This window comes from Calliphora vicina, chromosome 5, assembly GCF_958450345.1.
Source record: "Calliphora vicina chromosome 5, idCalVici1.1, whole genome shotgun sequence".
NCBI lineage: Eukaryota > Metazoa > Arthropoda > Insecta > Diptera > Calliphoridae > Calliphora > Calliphora vicina.
Genome location: NC_088784.1, coordinates 84,061,438 through 84,088,973, shown reverse-complemented (window position 1 = coordinate 84,088,973; position 27,536 = coordinate 84,061,438). Strand labels below are relative to the sequence as shown.

Here is a 27,536-nt window from a genome sequence, read left to right as displayed (position 1 = left end):
AATTACCTTTAATTTTTATGTACGCATACTTTTGCATACACGAAAAGTTAGCATACTTTTTAAGCTGTCAATTATTACCAAAATTTGCAAATGCGAAAAGAAAATACCTATCGTAATTTTCAAATGTTTATCTATACATAAAAACCAATTTCAAATGATTACCGTTGTTACCTACGACTAAAATATCCTGTTAAAATATATAAAGTAGTTTGAACGCAAACTTATGCGGCCAAGAGTATACTTATATCTCGATCCATATGTGTATTATTTTCTAGTATATCATACATTTGAGCGCACTGAAAATAATACATGTTTATTTTTTTACATACATAATTATTTTTCAAATTGGAAAGCTAATAAAAAAATTTTCGTTTAAGGTTTCGTAATTATTTTTGAAGCATAAATAGACTGTTATGATTTTAATGAATGATTGAACAAATAATGTTGAAAAAATTAATTTTGGTGTAATTTTTATACCAAATGAATGATATTGATATAAATATTTTTATTATAATTTGAATTTTTTAATTTTGCAAAATATTATACATTTTTTAAAACATATTTAAAAACAACTTGGCTCCATTTTTCTCAAAAATTTATCCACTTTTAAAACTCATTCAAAAATGTTTGACTTTGATTATTTTTTACGACTTGAATACAGCCAAAAAAACTTTTTACATGTTATATCGAAATTTATTGGAAATAGGGAATATTTTTAGTAAAACTTTTGGACATTCATTACCGAAGATATTTGCGAAAAACTAAATAAAGTCAAGGTAGAAAAAAAACGAAAATTGAAACTTAAATATTTTTTATATGAGATGACTTAGTGAGATGACTTGTTTTATTACAATGTCTCATTCATTGAAATCTGGCCATATTTGTACAAGATACTAGTGACTGTACAAAGTTTTCCTTACACGAGATGGTAAAATTTGACACCCTTTATCTCACCCTGTGTTCTAACAGACTTGTCACAAATTTAGTTTTCTTAAATCTTTTTTGTCCACCTCTACTACTCGTCCATACATCATTTAGCAATCACACTAGGATTTTAGAAGATTCAGATTTATTACCCCACTGTGTGGTGCTGGTTAAATTATGTAGGCGTTCTCGTTATAAAAATGTACGTATACTTTATATTTAATTGTATGTTTCTGTATTTATTAATCATACGCAGTGTGGTCGTTATTTCTGCAAATCATTATGTATTTTATATTTAATTTATATTTTTGTTTTTGATTTTCATTTTATTGTGAAATAATAACACTATGCTACCAAATGAGAGAAATGTGTTCTGAGGAAATTGAAAATTTTTTAGGAATTTTTCAAACGGAATGACAGATGACAAGGATTTATTTTGTGTTAATTTTTGTTGGTATACAAATTAAACCAAAATTAACTAATTTCTTAAATTCAACAGTTCTTTGTGTTGATATGTTGTTAAAAGTACTGGACAGTCTATTCTTACAGAAGGCTGCTCAGTAAGCAGCAAAGTCCCAAAAATTCAAGCACTTGAACATTTTGTTGGAATTTGACTTGAATGCAAATGCAATTATATTTTAAACTTGAAAAAATTAAATACTTTTCAAACATAAAACATATGGTTTGAATTTATGTATGTTTCCTTTTTACTGGAGAATGTTATTGAAATAAAGTTTAATACAAATGTAATTCAATAGCTTGACTATAACTCAAGGCTTGAATTACACTTGCTTTCATTTGGTATTCCATTAAAAATCGTTATTGGGTGGTTTTTTGAAATACAGCTGAAGAATTTAAAGGCATTTTTGCGGTACGAGTTTTTCCTCGATGATTTTTTCAATAATACTGAATAAAACAAGGATGACAAGAGTGACCTAAAAAACCTCCTACTTAATTCCCTTTACTAAGGTTCTTACATACCCTATTTCACCATCCTCCTATTTAGAAATAACTAATTACCTTTCCGTTTGCAATCGGCTACCGGCAATTGAATATTTATAAAAATAACAAAAAAGCCAGGTTTCCTATTGCGGATAATATTGCTATTATTTTAAATTTATGTCACCTATTTAATTGCTTTATAATTTCAATAATGAATTGAAATTACGCAAAACTGATTATTCAATAAACACACACAAACACAGCGTAAATACATTTCAAATTTTAACCACAATAATGTTTACGAATATGAAAGCTGGAATGTAATATACAAATTTCAAATCAAAAATAGATTAATTGTGGTTATTTCAGCTAGAATGCAATTTATTTATGACCGCACATTACATTACAGTAGTAAGTAGGTATTGACATTTGTCGAATTTAATAGAAAAATTATCACAATCTAGGAAATGAGTTAAACAAAATATTTAAATACAAAAAGCTTAATTAGAAATGAGGACTTTGAAAATGATCCTGTACTTGATTTTATCTTTATAACTATAAATAACTGTTGCATTTGCCACAGCATCGAAAGGTTTGACATAGAAATATATTCATGGAAATATCTAGTTTAGCCATAATGTTAAACAAATGAAAAATATTTACACAAAATTCCTGGAAAATATACAAATCTAAGCATCAAGAGGGTATTGCAATGCGGTACAAATAAATCAAAGTAATACTTTTTCATCTACCAGCATTTAAAACAGATATTCATGTAATCAACAAAAAAAAAACAGCTGAAAGGCTTTTGGTATTGTTAACAGTTACTGGCAAATACAATGGATTTTTGGAAATTCTAATGTTTACATGCTTCAATAACAATTGAAACAAAAAAAAAATTTTTTACGTGAAAATAGCAAATTTTTTGGTTTAAAAAAAAATCATTAAAAATCGAAAACGGTAGAAATTGTTCAGATTTGTTGCATTTTATTTATATATCAATCATAAAAATCAATTGATACTTTTCGAATTTATTCATAATTAAGTTAATTCGCAAATTTTCACAAAATTTTAGTCTTTTGTTTGATATACATAAAATTAAGTAGTTAATGATCTTCATTCGATTGATTGAATTTTGAAAACTCTTTCCCCATGCTATGTACAAATTTTCATATATATATATTGGTTTTCAATCGGTTCAGTAGTTTGGGAGTTATAATAACAAATTGGAGCTAAAAATATTTTTTTTTTACGTGAAAATAGTAAATTTTGTTCATTTAAAAAATCATGAAAAATCGAAAACGGCAAAAATTGTTCAGATTTATTATTTTATCGCAAAGACACTTGTAATGGGAACATAATGAGATATCGATTATAAAAATCGATTTATTCTTTTCGAATTTATTCATAATTAAGTTAATTCGCTCATTTTCACAAAATTTTTAGTCTTTTGTTTGATATACATAAAATTGAGTAGTTAATGATCTTCATTCGATTGATTAAATTTTAAAAACTCTTCCCCATGCTATGTACAAATTTTCACATATATATTGGCTTTCAATCGTTTTAGTAGTTTGGGAGTTACAATAACAAATTGAAGTAAAAAATATATCTTTTACATGAAAATACCAAATTTTTTGTTTTTTAAAAAAATTATAAAAAATCGAAAATGAAAAAAAATTTTCAGTTTTATTATTTTAGCGCAAAGCCACATGTAATGCAAACAAAATGACTGTATTGATTATACAAATTTATGGTTTGTTTTTGCCTTTATTCACAATTAAGTGAATTCGCTCATTTTCACAAAATTTTATTCTTTTGTTTAATATACATAAAATTCAGTAGTTAATGTTCTTCTTACGATTGACTGAATTTTAAAAACATTTTCCCATGCTATTTACAAATTTTCACCTATATACTGCGTTGCAATTGGCTTAGTAGTTTTGGAGTTATAATAACAAATTGAAGCAAAAAAATATATTTTTACGTGAAAGTACCAAATTTTTTTGTTTTAAAAAAATTATAAAAAACCGAAAACGGTAGAAATTGTTCAGATTTATTACTTTAGCGCAAAGCCACATGTAATGCGAACAAAATGACTGTATTGAACATAAAAATTTATGGATTCTTTACACATTTATTCACAACTAAGTGAATTCGCTCATTTTCACAAAATTTTAGTCTTGTGATATACATAAAATTGAGTACAATCTTTCGATTGACTGAATTTTGAAAACATTTTTCCCATGCTATATACAAATTTTTACCTATATACTGCGTTTCAATTGGCTCAGTAGTTTCGGAGTTATAATAACAAATTGAAGCAAAAAAATATATTTTTACGTGAAAATACCAAATTTTTTTGTTTTAAAAAAATTATAAAAAATCGAAAACGACAAAAATTGTTCAGATTTAATGCTTTCGCGCGAAGCCACATATAGTGGTAACCAAATGAGATATTCATCATAAAAATTTATGGATTCTTTTCACATTTATTCAAAATTAAGTGAATTCGCTCATTTTCACAAAATTTTAGTCTTGTGATTGATATACATAAACTTGAGTACTTAATGTTCTTTTTTTGATTGATTAAATTTCGAAAACATTTTGCCTACGCTATATACAAATTTTTGTATATATATTGCGTTTCAATCGGCTCAGTAGTTTCGGAGTTATAATAACAAATTGAAGCAAAAAAAATAAATTTTTTATGTGAAATAGCAAATTTTATTTGTTTTGAAAAAATTATGAAAAATCGAAAACGGTAGAAATTGTTCAGATTTATTACTTTCTCTTGAAGCTACATATAATAGAAACAGAATGAAATATTGGTCATAAAAATGGATGAATTATTTTCGAACATATTCACAATTAAGCGAATTCGCTAATTTTCACAAAATTTTAGTTTTTTGTTTAATATACATAAAATTGAGTAATTAGTATTCATCTTTCGATTGCTTGAATTTTGAAAAAAATTTTCCCATGCTATGCACAAATTTTCACCTATATATATCGTTTCAATAGGCTCAGTAGTTTCGGAGTTATAATAACAAATTGAAGCAAAAGAATTTATTTTTTATGAGCAAATAGCAAATTTTTTTGTATTAAAAAAATTATGAAAAATCGAAAATTATAGAAGTGGTTCAGATTTATTATTTTATCGCAAAGCCACAAATAAAAGCAACAGAATGAGATATGGCTCATAAAAATCGATGGATTCTTTTCGCATTTATTCACAATTAAGTGAATTCGCCCATTTTCACAAAATTTTAGTCTTTTGCTTTATAAACATAAAATTGAGTAGTTAATGTTCTTCTTTTGATTGACTGAATTTTGAAAGCATTTTCCCCATGCTATGTACAACTTTTCACTTATATATTGCATTTCAATCGGTTCAGTAGTTTCGGAGTTATAACAACAAATTGAAGCAAAAAAATAAATTTTGTATGTGAAAATAGCAAATTTTATTTGTTTTAAAAAAATTACGAAAAATCGAAAACGGCAGAAATTGTTCAGATTTATTGCTTTATCGCAAAGCCACATATAGTAGCAACATAATGAGATATCGACCATAAAAATCGATTGATTCTTTTCGAATATATTCACAATTAAGCGAATTCGCTCATTTTCACAAAATTTTAGTCTTTTGTTTTATATACATAAAATTGAGTAGTTAATGTTCATCTTTCGATTGATTGAATTTTGAAAACATTTTTCTCATGCTATGAACAAATTTTCACCTTTATATTGTCTTTCAATCCGTTCAGTAGTTTCGGAGTTACAATAACAAATTGAAGCAAAAAAATATATGTTTTACATGAAAAAAGCAAATTTTTTTGTTTTAAAAAAATTATAAAAAATCGAAAACGACAAAAAATTTAAGATTTATTGCTTTATCGCAAAGCCAAATGCAATGCGAACAAAACAACTGTATTGAACATAATAATTTATGGATTATTTTCATATTTATTCAAAATTAAGTGAATTCGCTCATTTTCACAAAACTTTAGTCTTGTGATTGATATACATAAAATTGAGTACTTAATGTTCTGCTTTTAATTGATTGAATTTTGAAATCATTTTTCCCACGGTATATACAAATCTTCGTATATATATTGCGTTTCAATCGGCTAAGGAATTTCGGAGTTATTATAAGAGATTGAAGAAAAAAAAATTTTTTACTCGAAAATAAAAAATTTTTTTGTTTAAAAAATTATGAAACATCGAAAACGGTAGAAATTGTTCAGGTGCATTACTTTATCGCAAAGCCACATATAGTAGGAACAGAATAAGACATCGATCATAAAAATCGATGGATTTCTTTCGAATTTATTCACAATTAAGTGAATTCGCTCATTTTCACAAATTTTTTTTTTTGTTGTTTGATATACATACAATTGAGTAGTTAATGATCTTCATTCGATTTATTAAATTTTAAAAACACTTCCCCATGCTATGTACAAATTTTCACATATATATTGGCTTTCAATCGGTTCAGTAGTTTCGGAGTTATAATAACAAGTTGAAGCTAAAAATATATTTTTTTTACGTGAAAATAGTAAATTTTTTTCATTTAAAAAATCATGAAAAATCGAAAACGGCAAAAATTGTTCAGATTTATTATTTTATCGCAAAGACACGTGTAATAGGAACATAATGAGATATCGATTATAAAAATCGATTTATTCTTTTCGAATTTATTCATAATTAAGTTAATTCGCTCATTTTCACAAAATTTTTAGTCTTTTGTTTGATATACATAAAATTGAGTAGTTAATGATCTTCATTCGATTGATTAAATTTTAAAAACTCTTCCCCATGCTATGTACAAATTTTCACATATATATTGGCTTTCAATCGTTTTAGTAGTTTGGGAGTTACAATAACAAATTGAAGTAAAAAATATATCTTTTACATGAAAATACCAAATTTTTTGTTTTTTTAAAAAATTATAAAAAATCGAAAATGAAAAAAAATTTTCAGTTTTATTATTTTAGCGCAAAGCCACATGTAATGCAAACAAAATGACTGTATTGAGCAAACAAATTTATGGACACTTTTTGCCTTTATTCACAATTAAGTGAATTGGCTCATTTTCACAAAATTTTATTCTTTTGTTTAATATACATACAATTTAGTAGTTAATGTTCTTTTTTCGATTGACTAAATTTTGAAAACATTTTTCCCATGCTATTTACAAATTTTCACCTATATACTGCGTTTCAATTGGCTTAGTAGTTTCGGAGTTATAATAACAAATTGAAGCAAAAAAATATATTTTTACGTGAAAATACCAAATTTTTTTGTTTTAAAAAAATTATAAAAAATCGAAAACGACAAAAATTGTTCAGATTTAATGCTTTAGCGCAAAGCCACGTATAGTAGCAACCGAATGAGATATACATTATAAAAATGGATTGATTTTTTTCACATTTATTCAAAATTAAGTGAATTCGCTCATTTTCACAAAATTTTAGTCTTGTGATTGATATACATAAAATTGAGTACTTAATGTTCTTCTTTTGATTGATTGAATTTTGAAAACATTTTTCCTACACTATAAACAAATTTTTGTATATACATATATTGCGTTTCAATCGGCTCAGTAGTTTCGGAGTTATAATACGAAATTGAAGCAAAAAAATAAATTTTGTATGTGAAAATAGCAAATTTTATTTGTTTTAAAAAAATTACGAAAAATCGAAAACGGCAGAAATTGTTCAGATTTATTGCTTTATCGCAAAGCTACATATAATAGCAACAAAATGAGATATCGATCATAAACATCGATTGATTCTTTTCGCATTTATTCACAATTAAGTGAATTCGCCCATTTTCACAAAATTGTTTATAATAGAAATTTCAATATTTACATAAGTAAATTGTATTTAATTTTTTGCTAATTATTTTCAATAAATTCAATGAAATATATTTTGTGGGAAAAAGCCAGCTTAGGCTTTGAAATGTGTATAAGGTTTGTTTTTCAAATTCATCGTAAAAGGCGTTCATTGATAATCAAATATTAATTTTATCAAAGTTTTATTGTGGCTTTCTACTTCAATATTTCAGCAGAATTTGTGTAATTTTGAAATTAATTTTATGTTAATTATATCTGCTGCCTATTTTTAATAAATTCCATGAAATTTATTTGGAGAGAAAGCTACTTTTGTTAAGTATTTTAAGATTTATTTAAACATTCCCAGATTTGAGATTTGTATGAAATTTTAATATTTTTTTGTCTGGTATCAAGTTATCGATGTCAGAAACATCTATGAGTAAATGAAATTTAAAAACTTTTTTTCAACTTTTATTTTTTAAGAAATATTGCAAAACTCGAAATTTCAAATAATGAACTGATTATTTTCCTGTATATAAATTTATAATTTAACCTAAATAAACTACCTTTGATAAAATTCCTTTAAAACATATACTGTAATTATCTGTTATAATAATCTGTTTTATAAAACCGACATTTCCTAACTGCCATAAAAAATAATTGAAGTGCAAGAACTAAATAAGATATAAGATATAAATTGTACCTAGAACTTTTATATGAATTATATGAACCTAGAAATTATAATAACGATGCATCTTCAAAAAAAAAGAAAATAAAAAAATAAAACAAGTAATAAAATATGAAAAAAGGTATAAAGCACACAAAACCAACAAAAGAAAACTTTTCCTTTTTTTGTTGCAAAAATAAAGAAAAATAACCTTATTTTTTTAAAATATCATATATTTCAACACATATTCTTTGGTATGGCAACAACTTGAACCACATGCAAAGAAAAACATATAAAAGTAGCAAAAAAGAAATGAAAATGATAAACGAAATAATATAATTGTAGCCTACTTTAAGGATGTTAACAGAGAGTAGTAGTCTCCCTTACATATAAAGAGAAAAAAAACATTTACACTCTCATACTAATACATGTCAACATGACACACAGAAAAAAACACAGTTTCATCATCATTGCTCTAAGCCTACAATTGTAACAGAGTAACCTTAAGAATTGTCGTTTAATGTGGGGATTTTATGGCAGTAGAGCGAGTGTTGATGTTGTGTTTCTAAAAATAAAATTGTAACAAGCAACAACATACATACGTTTGAATAAATGTATAAAACGTAAAGATGCATAAATACATATGAGGGCATTCTGAGAATTACTTTTAAGATCAGAATAATACCGGATCAAGACTTTGATCTAATTTGCTGTAGTTATTATACCCTTCACCATGAATGACAAGGTTATATATAAGTATGACGTTCCGTTTGTAATTTCTAATTTTTTCAATTGCGACCCCACAAAGTATATATATTCTGGATCGTTAAATATAGGGAAGTCGATATAGCCATGTCAGTCTATCCGTCTGTATGTTGAAATCAACTTTCCGTATCCCCCAAATACCTTAAAAAAATGATTCTTCTTCTGTCTTCTTAACTCCATGTGGAGCATAGGGCCTCTACAACATTTCTCCAGGATATTCGATCATTCGCAAGTACTTTTACTTCATTACAGCTTTTTCCGCTATTTCATGTGGTCTTTGGTCGACCTCTCCTTCTATTGCCTTGTGGATTCCAATCTAGGGCTTGGCGGCTTATTTCATCTGGATCCTTCCTAAGAGTGTGCCCGATCCATTTCCACTTTCTTCTTTTGATGATAATTTGGATTGGCTCAATGTTACATTTTCTATATAGTTCGTCGTTGGTTATGACATTTGGCCACCAAAAAAAAAACCTTGTAGTTTACAGTTCAGTGCCATTGTCGTCAGCCACGTTTCGCAGCTATAAAGCAAGACTGATAGAACGTTCGACTTGAATATGTTTATTTTAGTATTGACTGAAATAATGGTTGATTTCCAAATATTCCGCAATTGGAAGAACGCACTGTTTGCCTTACCAATCCTATGTTCAATGTCTAATCTTGCACTACTGATCTGTTGATGAAACCATGCTTCCCAGGTAGCAGAATTTGTCAACAAATTCAACCTGCTCCTGACCAATGACAAAAGGGGTGTTGTTTAAGGTTCATATTTTCATCGCCTTTGTTTTCCCTGTGTTAAATTTAAGACCAACATTTGCTGAGTGGACAACCAAATCATCAAGTTTCGATTGCATGTCCGAATGCTTAGTGGACAGAAAACAGATGTCGTCAGCGTAGTCTAAATCCTCGAGATGGCCGGTTAAGTTCCATTGAATACCGCGTCGATTAGTTGCAACCGTATTTTCAAGAACATTGTCTATAACAATCAGAAAGAGTAGTGGAGACAGTAGGCATCCCTGTCTTACACCCGATTTCGGAAGAAATGGTTCAGAGAGCCGGTTGCTGTGCAAGACTCTGCAATGAAAGTTTTCATATTGAGCTCTAATTATGTTAATTAGATTATGTGGAATGCCAGAGTTCACTAAGAGATCCCATATTTTGCAATGGAATATTCTGTCAAATGCGGTAGTATAATCTACTAAAGTGAGATACAGATTACTTTGCCATTCTTCTACTTGTTCAGAGATGATTCTTAGTGTGTTGATGTGGTCAACACACGAAGCCAGCCTGTTCTACCGGAAGCCAGCCTGTTCCTTACGCAATTTCGATTCTATTGTATTATTTATTCTATTTGGGAGGATTCTTGTAAGTATTTTGGATGGTATATAAAGAAGTGAGATTCCACGATAATTCTTACATTGCGAAAGGTCCCCTTTTTTCGGTACATTTACAAGGATTCCTTGAAGCCAGTCGTCGGGTAATTTTTCTTCGTACCAAATTTTCTCGAATTGTGGATAAAATATCGTAGCCATTTTACCTGGGCAGCATTTTAAAATTTCAGGAATACGGTCAAAACCTGGCGATTTGTTGTTTTTTAGTTTTTTAATAGCGGTCTTTATTTCAGCCGGAGATGTAGCGCTGGTGTTAAGCTGAACTAATGTTGAAGCGGACATGTCATTTGATGGTCCAGGATAAGGTACGCTATTGTCGAGGGTTTCCATAAAGTGCATTCTCGATCGTATAAATTGTTCATCTACGTTTGTTAGTAGAGTTCCTTGGATTTGATGGGGCGGTCAGGTGGTTTATGTCTACCAGTTAATCTTCTCGTTATCGCATAAACAGTTTTAGTATAATTTTTGCTCTCGGCATCGTTTGCTTGGGTCGCAAGTTCATCGGTAAATATCCTTTTCTATCTCCTACAAGCTCTCCTTACTTCCTTATTCTTTATTGAATATGCATTGTCTAGTTCAATGCGTTTACTAATCGACTTTTCATTGTTCTTTGATGATTTCAAAGATCGTCTTTCCTCGATTAAGGACCAAGTTTGAGAGCTCATCCACTCCTTTCTTCCCTTGGGGTCTTGTCCCAGTATTTGTTCTCATGTTCGTAAGAGATTCTCTTTTATTTGATTCCAAAATGATTGATACATCAATATATCGGGAACTCGCGGCACGGTTTTTATTTAAAATCGAGAAAATCGGAACACAAATGAGATATAAGTAAAAAACCGGGACAACCTAGATTTTTGACCTATTTTTGATCTATATCTGGATTACTAAGTCATTAATATAGACAATATGGATACCTAATAATATATGTTTCAAAGTCCATTGCAAGGATATATATAATGCTGTAGTAATTTGGATCTACAATGGGTCAAATCGAGAAAAATATTTTTTAACCCGATTTTTTTTTATCAAAACATTTTTTGTCATAAATTTGTTTCACTAAAAAATTTAAAAAAAATTTTTGTTTGAAAAATTAAAAATAAAAATTTGTTTGAAAAATTAAAAATAAAAATTTGAAAAAAAAATTTTTCAAAAAAAATTCATAAGCAATTTTGAAAAAAAAAAAATTTTACCTAAAAATATTTAAATTTTCTATTTTAATATATAATATGAAGAAGGGTATATAAGATTCGGCACAGCCAAATATAGCTCTCTTAAGCTCACCGAAGCTTATGGTGAATGTGCTATATTAGTTTCAATGTGTGAGAGATGGTTTGTACGATTCAGAAGTGGTGATTTTGACACGAAAGGCACAGATCGCCCAGGCCAGCCAAAAAAGTTTGAAGACCAACAATGAGAGGCATTACTAATTCATCCAAAAGCAGGGAAGCCAAGAGACCTTGAAAGAAAATTTTGCATGTCCGAAATTTTTGAACGCTATAAAAGAAAATCATGTTTGCGCCGAAGCATTACTTGCGATACAAATGGATCCATTACGATAACTCGAAGCGTAAGATACAGGACGCTCTTTCTGGGATCCGCTTCACCTTAGAACAGAGTATTCGAAAGTGGCTTGATTCGTTCTTGGCCTCAAAAGATGAACAGAAAGATGGGAAAAGGTCATGGTTAACCATACTTTGAGTAAATTTATATTGTTCAAATGTTTAAAATTGAAAGCTAAAAACTAAAAACTTTAACAAATCCCACATTTATAAGTTAACGAAAAAAAATCATAAAATTCAAATTCCAAATTTTAAACGAAATTTCTTAAAAATTTATAAATTTTTCTAGTTTTTAATAACAATTGAATGAGTATTAAAAGTGCAAATTTTAACGGTTGTACTTATTATAAGTTAGCGTAAAGAACGATTTAAAATTGATAGATTTCGTGAAAATTTAGTTTTTGATACAAATTTGTTAAAATTATTTCTTAGAAATACATTTCGTAGCCTATTTTCTAATATTTAACTCCAGATTATTAATTTTTATTGATTATTTACGATTTCTCCGCATTAACACGAAGCCTAGTTAGGTGTTAACTAATAGTTATACGGTCGATTAAAATTATTTTTGTATAAAAACTGTCAGTTTAACTATTAGTTAACATATAACCAGACTTCGTGTTACTGGGGGTTTGTAATTTAAAATTTTTAAGACTTTGTTAACCATTTGGGGTTATTTGGGGTCAAACTTGTACCAGACAGCAAATTTATTATCAGCATTTGATTTTTAAGTGACGGAGAACAATTTTAGATCTTGAAAGCATCGAAAATAGCAAAAGTGCAAAATAAGCCAATTTAACATATAGAAGGTGGTTGATTTCGACAACCTATAGCTCACCTTGTGTTCTAACTGAATTGTCAAAAATCTAATTTTCTAAAAGCTTATGTCCTCTTTTACCATACGTTTCTACATCATTTTGCAATCGAAGTACTACTTTATAAGATACAAATTTATTACTGCATTTTTCCGATCGACCCCACTTCACATGTTTCCACAAATTATAATTTACCAGCTGATTCCGATACAATAAAAATATGTCTTTATTCGTATTAATTAGATTTTGAGCCAGCTTGGAACCAAAATCGGAATCGGAGATATTAAAATTAGTTATTTAATTTTAAGAAGACTTTTTTATCTGACTTCGTACAACAGAAAAGAAAGTATATGTATGTTAGTTGCTGAAGTTTGTTTTTCTATTTCAGTTTTTTTTTTCTTAAAATATTGTTGATGTTTAAATCAACATAAAGACACATATTCATACCATCAAAATGTATAAGTCTTGTCTTATTTTTTATTAGACACACATAGACATATGCCTAAATACATACTTACTCCAAAGGAAAATATTAGTTCATAAAGAGGCCTCTCAAAAGGCCTTATTTTACACATACATGAATATTCTATTGTATTGAAAAATTTAACAAAGTTCATCAGTTGATCACAATTCATTGTTTTTATAGCATTTACAAGTGTTTTATGTTTAATGATTACTGTTTAGGTCAGGTCAAAATATCGGTTTTAATTTCTTTGAACACATTCTTATTTGATATATAAACAAGAGATTTCAGTAGGTCTTATTTTAGAATAAACAAGGCCTTTTATGTAGGAATTTGTTAGGAGCAGCTTATCTTGAATATTGTAGCTTTTGGAATCTGTGAGTAACCCTCGAATAAGGACTTCAAAGAGAAGCCCCTAAAATTTGTCCCGCTATAAGAAACACAGTAATTTTGTGTGTACATTAGGGTAGACCTTATTCTACACTTTTAGTATTTAAGACACACTCCAAAGGTTTATAATTTTTCTCCATCCTCTATAAATTAAATAATGTGACTTTGAGAAGTTGTAGTAGAAGTTGGACATTTTATTACAAATTTGTAGCAATATTTGCAAACAAATTTGTTGAAATATAAAAATCTTCTGACATCTATAACCCATTTAACTTGATACCATAAAAAATCATAAAATTTCATACATATCGCAAAACCAAAAATATACGTTTACAAAATGTATATTTTTGAATGAAACACACGTTTTTGGATACAAAATTATTTTATTTTTCAACATATTCTGCTTTGAGTTCTATGCACTTTGTCCAACGTTTCTCCAATTTTTTGCCCCTTGAAAGAATAAGATCGGAGTAGATATTGTTTGTGAGATGATTTCATCGTTGGAGTCAAATCTCATTCCGCCGAGACATTTCTTCAGGTTTAGAAACAAGAGCGGATTTAGCCCATAGAATAGGGCGGAAGAGAGAGAGCATGAAAACTGCACATGTGGGTACCCAAATAATTATTCAAAATTGAAATCACTGAGCCATGTGAGATGCCTATGGGTTCTACAATCTCTCGTGCTTTTAAACTCCGAGCGGCCAAAATCACATCGTGTTCTCTTTTAAATTTTTTCGGGTGTAGTGACCTCAACCAGGCGTCCAGAACTTTCGGCATCTTCCGTATTTGTACGGCCACAAAGAATTTCAAGAAACCACTTTTCTACTATTGCAATTGATGATTTCATCGTTGGAGTCAAATCACTTTCCAAGAAGACATTTCTTCAGGTTTGGAAGCAAGAAATTGTTAGTCGGGTATAAATCCGGAGAAGAGGGTAAAAAGGGAATATTTCGCAACCTAATTAATGGATTTTTGACATGGAAACTGAACATGTGGGTACCCTTTTGTGCACTCGATTGCGATCAAAACTGCAGTAATTTTTCGGAAAGCTCATACCCAAGTAATCATTAAAAATTTAAATAACTGAGCCATACGAGATGAACATATCTTCCAAAATCTCTCGTACTTTCAATGACCGAACGGCCAGCATCATATTGTCATATTTTTTTTATTGTTTCTGGTGTTGTGACCTCACTAGGCATCCGGAACGTTCGGCATCTTCCGTGTTTGTACGGCCACAAAAAATTTCATTGAATCACTTTTATACTTTTATAATATTAAGTAGTATTTAACAAGTTTAGTCTTGATTTGAGCGATGTTTTTTTTCCAAAAAAAATGCTTAATGACCAGACGAAATTCACTTTTTTCCAATTTCTTCTAAAGTCACGAGGTAGTCTGCTAGCAATGGCTGTCAAACACAAACAAAATGACTCAGCTTATTAAAATTTTGACAGAAGTCAACTCTTGACAGGAGCAGTGTTGGCCTTTCAGTTAGGCACCGGGAAATTCAAAAAGGCTGTGCTAAATCTTATATACCCTTCCCCAAATTATACTTTAAAATAATTGTATTTAAATGTTATTAGGCAAACAAAATTTAAATTTTTTTTCCAAATTGTTCTTTAATTTTTTTGAAAAAGTTTTTTCTAATTTTTTTTAATTACAAAAATTTTTTTTTGGAAAGAGAATTTAAGACAAAACCTTTTTTTGATGAAAAAAAATCGATTTAAAATATATGTAGTTTTCCCGATTTAGACTCATTGTAGGTCCACATTACTATAGCCTTATATACATCGTTGCAATGGACTTTGAAATATCTATCATTAAATATCCATATTGTCTATATTAATGACTTAGGCCCTAATTTTGTAAATCACGTCACCAAAGTGATATTTATATGGAAAGCAAAAACAAACTTTAAAAATTTGAAATATTTGTTTTTGTTTTATATACAAATTTTTCAAATTATGAAATTATATTTATTAAATAGCAACCGAGCTAGAAGAATTCCCGATATATTGATGTGTGAATCATGTATTTAAGTTATTTTGGGGCTACGGAAAGTTGATTTCAACATACAAACGGATAGACGGACAGACAGACATGGCTATATCGACTTCGCTATCTATAACGATCCAGAATATATATACTTTGTGGAGTCGCAAATAATAAATGTAGAATTTACAAACGGAATGACAAACGTAATTGTCAAAAACCATAATATAACAATAAAAGGTAGAATCACTACAAAATATGTTCTCAATTATACATGCCTTGAATTTTCAGACTAATATAAAATAAAAAAATAAAAGTACAATTGAAATAAAACATAAAAAATTAACTAAATTGAAAAATTTAAATTGAATTTAAAAAATATGTATAAGAAGAAACATGCGTGTTAAATGTTGTTTGTGTAAATGTTCATTTGAACAAAATCTCGTAAGAAAATTAAAGAATGGAGTGCAGCCTGTTGTGTTGAGCTGAAGAAACACTCCCGGATTTGCATGCATCATTTCAATGACTCCGATAATATTGAACTGCATGAAGCCACAAAACGTGCACGTCTAATGCCAAATGCGACACCTTCTCTTGAACCAGTAAAAGGCGTAAATGATTTTTTTTCGTATGCAAATAAATTATGTATTTCAAATATAAACAAAATATTTTTCAATTTTCATTTGTTGTTATTCCTGTTTTTGGATTTCTGTTTTTTATTTTTCTATTATTTGACGTAACAAGGCATAGCATTTTAAACTCTCTCCCTAGTGATTCTACCTTCTAATGGTTGTATCATGGTCAAAAACCTAAGTCTGTTGTCAAAAAAGCTAACTCTTGCAACAACAAAATACATGCTAGATAATATTTTGTTGTCGGAGTGTCTAGTCTCTATGTATAATTCTTTATGCCCTTGCCACTCATGGTGAATGGTATAAAAATGTTAGTGAAAATAAGTTGAGTAAATAAAGATGTTGAAAAAAATGCTGGAAAAATTAGAAATTTATTTCAGAGAACAAAAAATTTTGAAAAACTGAAAAAAAAATGGTAAAACAAATTTTGTAAAAAAAATTGTTGCTGAATTGAGGTAGTCGTGGATTTTTGCATATATCTCAGCAATTTGTGGGCCGATTTTCTAGATTTTAAATAAAAGTTTAAGTTAGACTAAATCGGATATATTAAGGTATCAGTCATACATATATGAAAGTTATTTAGCGGCTTTGGGATGTTGTTTTCAACAGACGGTATAAGCGAATCTGCATAAATTTGTCAAAATTATTAAATTTCTAATATTTAATTTGTGACTATTTCTTTGACATGCTTTGACATAAATTTTTAAGATCAAAATTGTCTAAATGTAGAAAGTGAAAAATAAGTACCACCCTAGTGTGCATCCACTTGTCTAGAACACGTTATTTCTGGTATGAATAACATGAATTTTGAAATGTATTTAAAATTTGTATTCAGCTTGTTTATGTTTATGTGTATGTGTTTAGTTTTTGTAATTTACTATTTGTATGTATGTAGTCATTCTAACAAGCATAAATACTATTTTAAGTACTTGTTTAAACAAATTACCAAAAGCAAAAAGAAACGAAACAAATTGTCAATACATACAGACATTTTAAATAATTATACCCAGCACTTAAGTGTTACTTGGGGATAGATTTTGTGTTTGATATTTCATACAAAACACGTAATAATAATACGATTAGTTTTGGATTTTCTTTTCTGAGCTTCATATGTATATGAGGAATTTCAAAAGTTTTTCATATTGACTTCAGATGCTTGTGTTTTTTTTTTTTGTTGTATTGCACTTAGAGAATTTCATTGAGTTATTTAAGCAGATCATACATATTAAAAAGCTATGAAAATGCAAAAATTGCTTGTTAGATTTGTATAACATTGCGTATACGTGATATTTATTGAATAATTCATTGCATAATACTCATACGCAATAGGGGTTCAATGTTAAAAACTATTGCCTATTTTTAGGCTTAATATTATATGCAGAATATGAAAAGCTGTCATTTTATTTTTTGTCATGCAGTATTATAAAAGCAACAAAAAGAACGCTTTCAGCTGTATGTGTTAAGATAAAATTTAATACAAATACGTTTTTTATAAATTCTTTATTTGTAATTTTAAATTTCTAGAACATTACACAGTGATTAAAAATTATGCAGGAGTTTTCATGTAGCAACTCTATTTTCAGGGATTTTATACCTGGGAGCATCGAAAATAGCAAACAACATACATATCAAATGTAGAATATCTTATGATCCTGCTTGCCCTACTATTGTTTTTAGCACTATTAATTTTGTTTGTTTCCCCAAAAACCTCCATTTGTTTTCTATTCTCTTACTTGTAAAATAAGAAAAGTTTTTACGATTTTCCTTTTAACGTTTTCTCTGCATCTTAAAATATCGCACTCGACATTTCCATTAGGACACTTTCGAATGTACAACTCAATTGACATGCATTTTATACACGATTTGGGTCATTTATTTCAACATTTATTACCATACACTTGTGTCCTCTTAAGCCAATGCTACCACTACTGGAAAACAACTTCGCAAGAAAACCAAACGAATTGCAATAGAATTTTATTAAATGGCAAACTAAAACTATAACATTTTATTATATGAAGCAAGCAGAAATGAAAGGAATTCTTTGAAAAGCAATGCAATTAAAGCAGCTGTCCGGATATTGAAATTTCGATTGAAATTCCAAATAAGGATTTTTATTTGGAATTTAAATAGAATGTTTAGCGATTTAAATACTTTGATAGCATTCGAAATTAATATGTTGTAGGGTATACCCAAGGCGTCTAAATAGTTCTTTATTTATTTTAGTTTTTCTTTTTAGTTTAATATTATTATGTTTATATTTGTCCATTCTTTCAATTTGTTTTTGTGAATTTCTTTATTGAAAACTTCTTACGAATTCCCTTGAAATCTTTTATCTCGTTCAATATATTTTTCAAACATAGTTGTGTGTATTTGTTTTGAAGATTAAATGATGATTAAACTAGTGATACTGCTGGTACATTTATTTGATTAAAAACAAAAAACTTGTTTTTTTTAAAAAAAGAAAAGTAACATTTCTGAAACGCATTTATTCAAATGAGATGTTTGCGTTATATTATATGAATTTGCAATTTAGAGTAAGATATTTAAACAAAATTGTAGTAATAAATGGTACTTTTGAAAATCACAAATATTTAGAAGATTTAATATTTACACATAAATAAGGAACCATTAAATCTTAGCTGTGCAAAAGTTTTTAATACAACCACTGTGAAGATCTGTATAAATTGTCAAAATCTTCAAAACTTCTTGACTTATTAAATCAAAATTTAGGATAATTTCATCTTAAGCCTGTTCAATATAAAACACAAAACTAGTTCATTTTACATTTTTAATAATTTTTAGTGCAAACCCAGAGAAAACAGATTCGTATTAGCAACCGAATTTGTAGCCAATCGAATGATTCTGCCTTAGTGACCAAATTATACAGTTGCGGCTACTAAGGAGAAGGAGTAACAAAAGTTTGGTTGCTTCAACGCAAATCAGAAAATCAGTTGATAGAATCGAAAATTTCTATGTATACAAATGAATCATTCGATTGGCAACAAATTTGGTTGCTACTACAAATCTGTTTTCTCTCCAACTTAGCTGTCTTGGTTAATTTTTACTAAAAATTACAAACCGTAAATTAGTAATACAAAAACCAATCCGGAATTAAATATTCTAAAATAGGCTATGAAACTGTTTTAAAGAAATTATTGTTACTCAATCAATTGGAAGCAAAAGCAAAATGGATTCGAAATCCGAAAACGTAAAAATTTAAATTTTTAAACCTTATTTTCCAGTTATTAAAATCAAAAACCATATTTTTATACCCTATACTATGTCCGTCCGTCTGTCGGTTTGTTGAAAACACGATAGGGGCCAAACAAAATAATCTCTGTTGATAAAATGCACAAAATCAGTCCATGATTTCACTTAGCCCCCATACCAATATCCACCGGAAATACTGATTGAGCATAAATATGTTGATAATGCGGCAATCTTGATACAAATTTTCACAAATTAGTTCTTTTTATATGATTTGTTTGCTGTCGTTTTGCGTGTATTTCCCATGTAGATTGCACTGTCCTAGTTATTGTAGATCGTGCGTCTTCAACTACGTTATAATAACTACGAACCTATTGTTATTATAATTTCTACATTTTTCATTTTCGACCAAACAAACTTAACAGCGAAGTCGATATAGCCATGTCCATCTGTCCCTCTGTATGTTGAAATCAACTTGAAATAACTTACATAAACGATTCATACATCAATATATCGGGAATTCTTCCGGCTCGGTTGCTATTTAAAATCGACAAAATCGGTTTTGAGATATAAGGAAAAAACCGGGAAAACCTTTTTGACCTATTTTTGATCTATATCTGGATTACTAAGTCATTAATATAGACAATATGGCTACCTAATGATATATATTTCAAAGTCCATTGCAACAATGTATATAAGGCTGAAGTAAGTTGGACCTACAATGGGTCAAAATACCATAAATTCTTTTTCAAAAAAAAAAATAATTGGAAAAACTTTTTTTCCAAAAATTAAAAAACAATTTTGAAAAACAAAAATTAAAAAAAAAATTTGAAATACTATTTTGAAAAAATTTATTTTGTTTGCATAAAATTATTTAAACAAATTTATTTTAAAATATAATTTGAAATTTTTCGTTGCCTAGAAATAACGCGCTCTGTGTATTTGGTGTTGTAGTGGGGAACCTTGCTAATTCTTTGATTCCTACCTTTATTTCTCAGGGGAAGCGCAGACTACCTGATCTTTACCATGATGTTATCTTCTTTTTCATGAAGAGGGTAGGTCAGGGGGCTTTTTGGATGGGTATTAATTTTAAAAACTCAAAAACTATGATGAAAAAGTTTTCGCCATCTGCCAGGGATCGAACTTGATTTTACAACAACTACACCATGCCGTCACTAATTTCTAAGTACTCTGAAGTTTTACATTTGTTCCTTGTCCCCATACAAGGTCCCCTTCAGGAAATGACTTGAATATTCATAATTGGCCAATTGTAAGACTTAGAAATGCAGATTTATTTAAAATGTTTAGCTTTTATTTTGAAATATTTGTTTCATTTTTAAAACATTTGCTTCATTTTGGAAACATTTAAATATACCTATCTATGACCTTTCCCATATTTCTGGCAACATATGGATTCCGAGCCAAACGAACTGCTCATCTTTTGAGCCCAAGAAGGAATCAAGGCAATATCGGATACTCTGTTCTGAAGTGTTGCGTATCCCAGAGAGAGCTTTCTTCATTCAGCGAAACAAATAGTAGTCGGACGGGGCAAGGTCTGGAGGCGGGTAAGGCAAAAATTCCTAACCACTTCATTCTAAATACTTTTTAATAGGAATTGCAATATATGGCCGAGCATTGTCTTGATTGAATATTACGGTTCAATGTCTGGCTAAATACTCTAGCGTTTTTCGGTTGCTTGATTTCAGCCCATGTATATTTGGCTTTGGTGCCGATTCGGCTGGTTGATCACAAATATCTCTTACGCTTCGGGTTATCGAAATGGATCCATTTTTCATCGCAAGTAATGATTCGGTTTAAAAATGATTTTCGTTTATAGCATTCAAACATCATTTCGTACAAAATCGTCATTCAAGGTCTCTCGACTTCAAATCGTATGGTAATAAATTTTCTTGCTTAAATTTTCTTCAATACTGCTACTTGAAAACATTTTGAAATTGCTGCTTGTGTTGCTCCCAAGGATTTGTCAAGCTCTTGTTGAGTTTCACAACAATCTTCATGGAGTAATTCCTCCAATTCTTGATCTTCAATTTTTTTTGGCTGACCTGGGCGAAATATGTATCAAAATCACCACTTCTTAACCGCACAAACCATCTCTCGCACATTGAAACCGATGGAACACAATCACCATTAGCTTTGGTGAGCAATTGGCGTGCTTCAGCGGTACTTTTTTTCAAATTAAAAAAGTAAAGCAAAACTTCCTGCATATGACGCTTTGTTTGAACAAAAATCTATCTTTTCAAAGCAAAAAAAAAACTTTGTTGTTTACACTAAATGTTCAATAACTAAGTGAGAATATATGACAGATATGTACCTTCAAAATTAGATTAATACATATCTCGCGACCAAAAAATACATTCAATATTTGCAAAAGTTGCGAGACCTACAAAGATCTGCATACCAGAGGTGATCGACAAATTGCATTTTCTGAAAGCTTGTGTCTTCTTTACTACCCGTTGATCATCCAGTGCACAGTGGGGCAGAATAAAAATGTTTTGAAAATAAATTTCTAAACGGCTGCTCCGACCGGGATAAAATTTGACGTGGGCGTAGCCAAGGAGAATGTGAGTTTAATGTATTAAACTGAGCCCTACAAATGCTGGTGGGGCGGCGCTATGGTGGCTCAAAGTAGGGCACCTTCGACATGCATAACTTTTAAATAAGTGCCATTTTTTTGTACTAGGTCTTGAACGTTTTTTTTTTTTTTCAATAAGCAAAAAGAGTTAAGTCACCAAAAAATAACAAAAATCTACTATTCGAGTTTATTAGGTCCAAAAGTACGACCTATATTTTTAAAAAAGCGGGCCAAGATATGGCAAAGTTTTAAAATTTTGAAATGCCATAAACTCGGAAATTATAAGAGATAAATAGCAAGACCTAGCTCAGCGCTTTCCAAAAATATAAAAGTCTTTGAAATCGGATTGGAAACAAAAAAATTGCACGTTCTTAAAAATCTTACATGTCGAAATTACCCTACTTTGAGACACCATAGCGCCGCTCTTGAAGCATTTGTAAAGTCCATTTTAATAACTTAAACCCGAACACTCCATATTTACTCCAACTTTAAATTTTATCCCGATCGCACCAACCGTTTAGAAATGCAAGATTTATTTCCAAAAAAAAAATAATTCTGTCCCACTGTGCAGTGTGGAAAAAAATTAAATTTTTTTAATTAACAAACCATTTTAGGAATTTTAATGAATTCATTTAATAGAAATACCACAATAAAGCTTAAATTAAAAGAAAATAAAAAACGAAGTTTTCACTCTCAAATAATGAAGCTAAATCCTCCTTTAATTTCACATTCAACTTACTATTCATAAAATACTCTTCTTTCATTATTTATATTTCAATTACTTTATAACTAATTTCTTAATAACAATTTTTCTCTACTTGTCTCTTACAGATATTTAATAATTCAACGAGCTTTCCATACAACAAAACCTAACAAAATGCATGAATGTCATAAATAGTAAGAATAATTTATTAAATATTTTATTTTTATCTACCAACACTGTTTGACCATTAACAACTAAAAAAAAGTAACAAAATGAAACGAATGTCTGTCTAACTCATACACCAAATATAATAGGCCAAATATGGAACAACATGAGTATTAATGTGAAAATCCTCTTAACATTTAGCAACCTTTTAACAATATTTCACAACACTTAGAATAGAACACACACAAAAAACAAAAAAAAAGATACAGAAACAAATACAAACGGCGAGAGATACCACAGTTGCATTTAAATTTAGAGACATTTTTTTTTGAAAGAGAAAAAAAAAACAGAAGCAACACAATACAATAACAACGTCATACTTGTATTATGCAAATAAATATTACAAATACTGGTCCAACAATGGCTGCATCAGAGCCACCAGAACCACCACCGCGTAATCCGGAGCGTATTAATGCAACATTACATAAACTTGCTGAATCTGTAAGTACTGTGTTAGTTGTTAAAATGTAGAGAAGCGTAGAACAGATGTAGACCCGTTCCCGTTTAGTACCTACCTAACGCCCCCACCCGCTACCAACCACACACTTTCTATTCTTTCAATTTTGTTCATTCCTAAACATTTTATGAATGCATTTAGCAACTCCCTTTTCTGTCTCATATTTCACTCATACACTTCTTATTCATTACTTCGCTCGTTTATTCTTTCATTTATTTTCTTTCTGTTCCGTTAACACTTCTTGCCATATTTCCGCTTTCACTAAGCGTCCTGTCCTGCCTAAACAAAAAAAACGAACTCATTTTCACTAGTTTTAATGTGTTTTTGCATGTTTTTCTCCTTCTACATTTCATTTACATAAAATAAAGTTGTATGATGTTGTTGTTGTTGATTTTTTTTAGTACATTTTTACACCTGTTGTTTTCCACTTGGCCACATTTGAATTAAATGTTTATTTTACCTTTTTTTGTTTGCCCCGTTATGACCGTTTTTTCCTGCTGTTTTCTCTTGTCATAATAAAACATACAAAATATTGTTGCATGGTTTAAAATGTTGGAGAGTGTGAGGAAAAAACAACTTTGGAGAATTAAAACCCCAAATAATAATAATATAAAGAACATGACAGTTGGCCAGAAGAGCCAGTAATGGAACAAAAACTGTTTTCCTAATAGAAAAAAAAACCAACCACTGACAGCGATAGTAAATTAAATATATTAATTTGTTTACATTATTTAAATTACTCTTACACAAAAATTGAAATATATTAAAACAAATCTTTGGAATTTAAAGTTATGGGAAAATATATTTTGAAGTGACAGCTAAAATATGAACAAATTAGAAATTGGAGTAAAATCGAATAAAGCGTAGATGCTGCACATTTAAATTGAAATTTTAAAATTTTGATCAAAGAAAAAATTCAAAATAGTTTTGTATTTCAATTACTCATAGATAGATGTTAAAATATAAGAATTTTCTTAAATCACCCATTGCAACTTGATATCGAAAAAAGCATAAGTATTATATGGTCGGTCAAGCCCGACCATATAATATATGGTACATATTACTTTTTCGACCCAAGGACCAAGCCTATTGAAACTGGCTGAAATCGGTCCATTATTTCACCTAGCCCCCATACAAAGTCCCCTCGAAATTGGACTTGATCGGTCATAAATGTTTAATTTATCTATGTATCTACACAAATTTCGCTCCAAATAAGTTTTATATATACAAAATTCATGTCACCAAATTGTGTTACGATCGGTCCATAATTAGTCATAGCTCCCATATAGACCCGCTTCCGAAAATCACTTTAACGTGCATAAATCGCTTAAAAATGTTGGTATACACACAAAATTCAACATAGTTAAATTTAATATAGACATAAATCACACGACCTAATTTCAAGGTGATCGGTCCATAATTGGTCATAGCTCCCATATAAGGCCCACTTCCGAAAATCACTCATGAATATAAATTATTGATATTTTAAAAGAAAAATATTTTTACTCATTTACTTGGTGTAGGGTATTATATGGTCGGGCTTGACCGACCATACTTTCTTACTTGTTTTTGATCTGATATTAAAGATCAAATTTAAAATTTTTTTATATAGCATGAAAAATGAGCCCTTGTCATTTATTCTCACTTAGTTATTGAATTTGTTCGAAAATGTGAAATTTTTTGCCAACAAAGCTTCGTATGCGGGAAGTTTTGCTTCACTTAGATATTTAATTTTAAAAAAGTGCCGCTTAAGAACACCGATTACTCACCTAAGCTTATGGTTAATAAGTTCCATCGGTTCCAATATGCAAGAGATGGTTTGTGCGTTTCTGTAGTGGCAATTTTGACACGGAAGCTAAAGATCGCCCAGACCAGCCTAAAAAGTTTGAAGCACAAGAATTGAAGACATTACTCCATGAAGATTGTTGTAAAACTCAACAAGAGCTTGCAAAACCATTGGGAGGTACTCAAGCAGTAATTTCAAAACGTAGCAGGATTCATCTAAAAGCAGGGAAATTGGGTACTATACAAATTGAAGATGAGAGACCTTTACAGACGATTTTGCAAGTCCTAATGCATCTGAAAGAAAGGCAATTAAACCTGCTATTCTTGGAAAGCCAAAGAAACCCCACTCATTTCGTAACAAAGTGTTGCCTATAAATATCTTCATTCAAATAAAGTGTGAATATTTTTGAATGTTAGAATAATTTTTATATTCAAAATTCCACTCCAAATCACCATCCCGAAGAACAATTAGTAAAAACTACAAAAAATGGACAATACGATAATCATGCCTTCTAATGTCAAACGGCTTAAAACTTAATTTCGAAAAAATAAATATCGATATAAACAATTTTTCAATAAAAAACGCTGGCTTTAGCTGGAATTTCTTAATTCTTTTCTTTACAAACCATCTCCTGAAAATTTCGAATCGAATAAAAAAAAATCTGCCAAATCGCTCCAGCCGTTCTCATGTGATGACATTACATACATGGACCATTTCATTTTAATATATATAGATTTGAACTTTATACCCTGATAAAAGACAAACCAAAGAAATTTTCAAAATTTTTGAGCAACTTCAAATTTTATACGACCATAATGATTCTGTGTACTAAGTTTTAAAAAATTGGAATAGGTGTGGTCCGATGCCTTGTCGAAAAGTTTTATTTCCTCCCTATTACAATTTTCATATTTAAAAACTGTTTTCAATTGCAAATCTTTCTCAAATTTTATTTTTTTAGTCAATATTTTTTCTTTACCCAAAACTCGAAACTTAAAGACTTTTGAAATAATTTTTAAATACTTTACAACGGCTTTAAAATTTAATAAAAATTTAACATTAATATTGTAGAGTTTAAAAGTAATGAGCAATTTCATATGTGTGTAATTCCAAAATATTTCGAACCATTAAGAGGTTTTTAAATTTTTCTTATGTTTGATTTTTTTAAAATTCAAATCAAGTATTCTACTATTAAATGCACAGTGTATGGTCCATTAGGGTGGCCCTTAATAAAGAAAAGTTTGATTTTTCCCAGTCACATCTACCAGTTTGGTGAATATTGATAAAAAATTAATAATCCTTAAAAAAAATTAGGTAAATACCTCAGATTTTTGCCCTAATAATGTAATTAATATTTTATTAAGTATTTTTGAAGAATAAAATTGATTTTAAACCTTTAGTGTACTTTCTATTTATTAAATTTAAAAAATAACTTGAATGATTCAATTTATTTAATTATAAAAAAAATAAAATTACCAGCATTCATATTGACTGTATTTTTCGTGATTTTTAAAGTTGAGTGTCATTTTAACCCCAAGACCGATTTGGGGTTAATTTCCTTTTTTGTGCTGTTATTGTAAATACTAGACTTCGTGTTATATTCTTCTTAAGTGTCATTAGAATCGGCACAAAAATATATAACATTTCGCTATATTTCCATGTAAAATTCCAAATATTGAAAAATTTGTCATTTGACCTTCACGATTTAAGGGTTAGCGTTTTCCAATTTTAGTAAAACTTTCAGACTCTATTTAAAATTACCTGGACTATAATATTCTGAATAGGTTTTACTTAAAATTCATAACAGTAAGGAAATTTAGCTCATTCGCCAAAATATGACCAAAAAATAGTTTTTCTCGAAAATCGCAAAAATTTAAATCGCAGGTACGGAAAAACTAAAGGAGGTATTGTCATACTATATCCCCAATATATTCTCAATAAATCCCACAGTGATGGTAAAAAATGTCTGTAATTTGTTTAACAATATTTTTAAAAATTTTTAAATAGAGTTTTGAAACTGACATTAAAACAATTTAATTTGTTTGGTCATAGCTGGGAATAGGTTAACGTTATGCTACGAATACAAAATCTCATATACAAGTAAATATGGATATATTTTAAGTAAAAATGAGCTTTTATTTTAATATTTCTCAAAATATGTTAATTTTGTTCCTACATTTCTTGTTCTAGTGGCC

General features: G+C 29.2%; 1 protein-coding gene across 1 annotated transcript in view; it reads left to right on the top strand.

Annotated features, from left to right (window-relative positions):
- Positions 1-23,377: 23,377 nt before the first annotated feature.
- The window catches only part of Liprin-gamma, an 82,111-nt gene continuing 77,952 nt past the window's right edge, over positions 23,378-27,536 (top strand). The window contains exon 1 of the mRNA XM_065513880.1: positions 23,378-23,542. Within this exon, the coding sequence (XP_065369952.1) occupies positions 23,429-23,542 (114 nt within the window). The 5' untranslated portion in view covers positions 23,378-23,428. The remainder of the gene's footprint in view (positions 23,543-27,536) is intronic.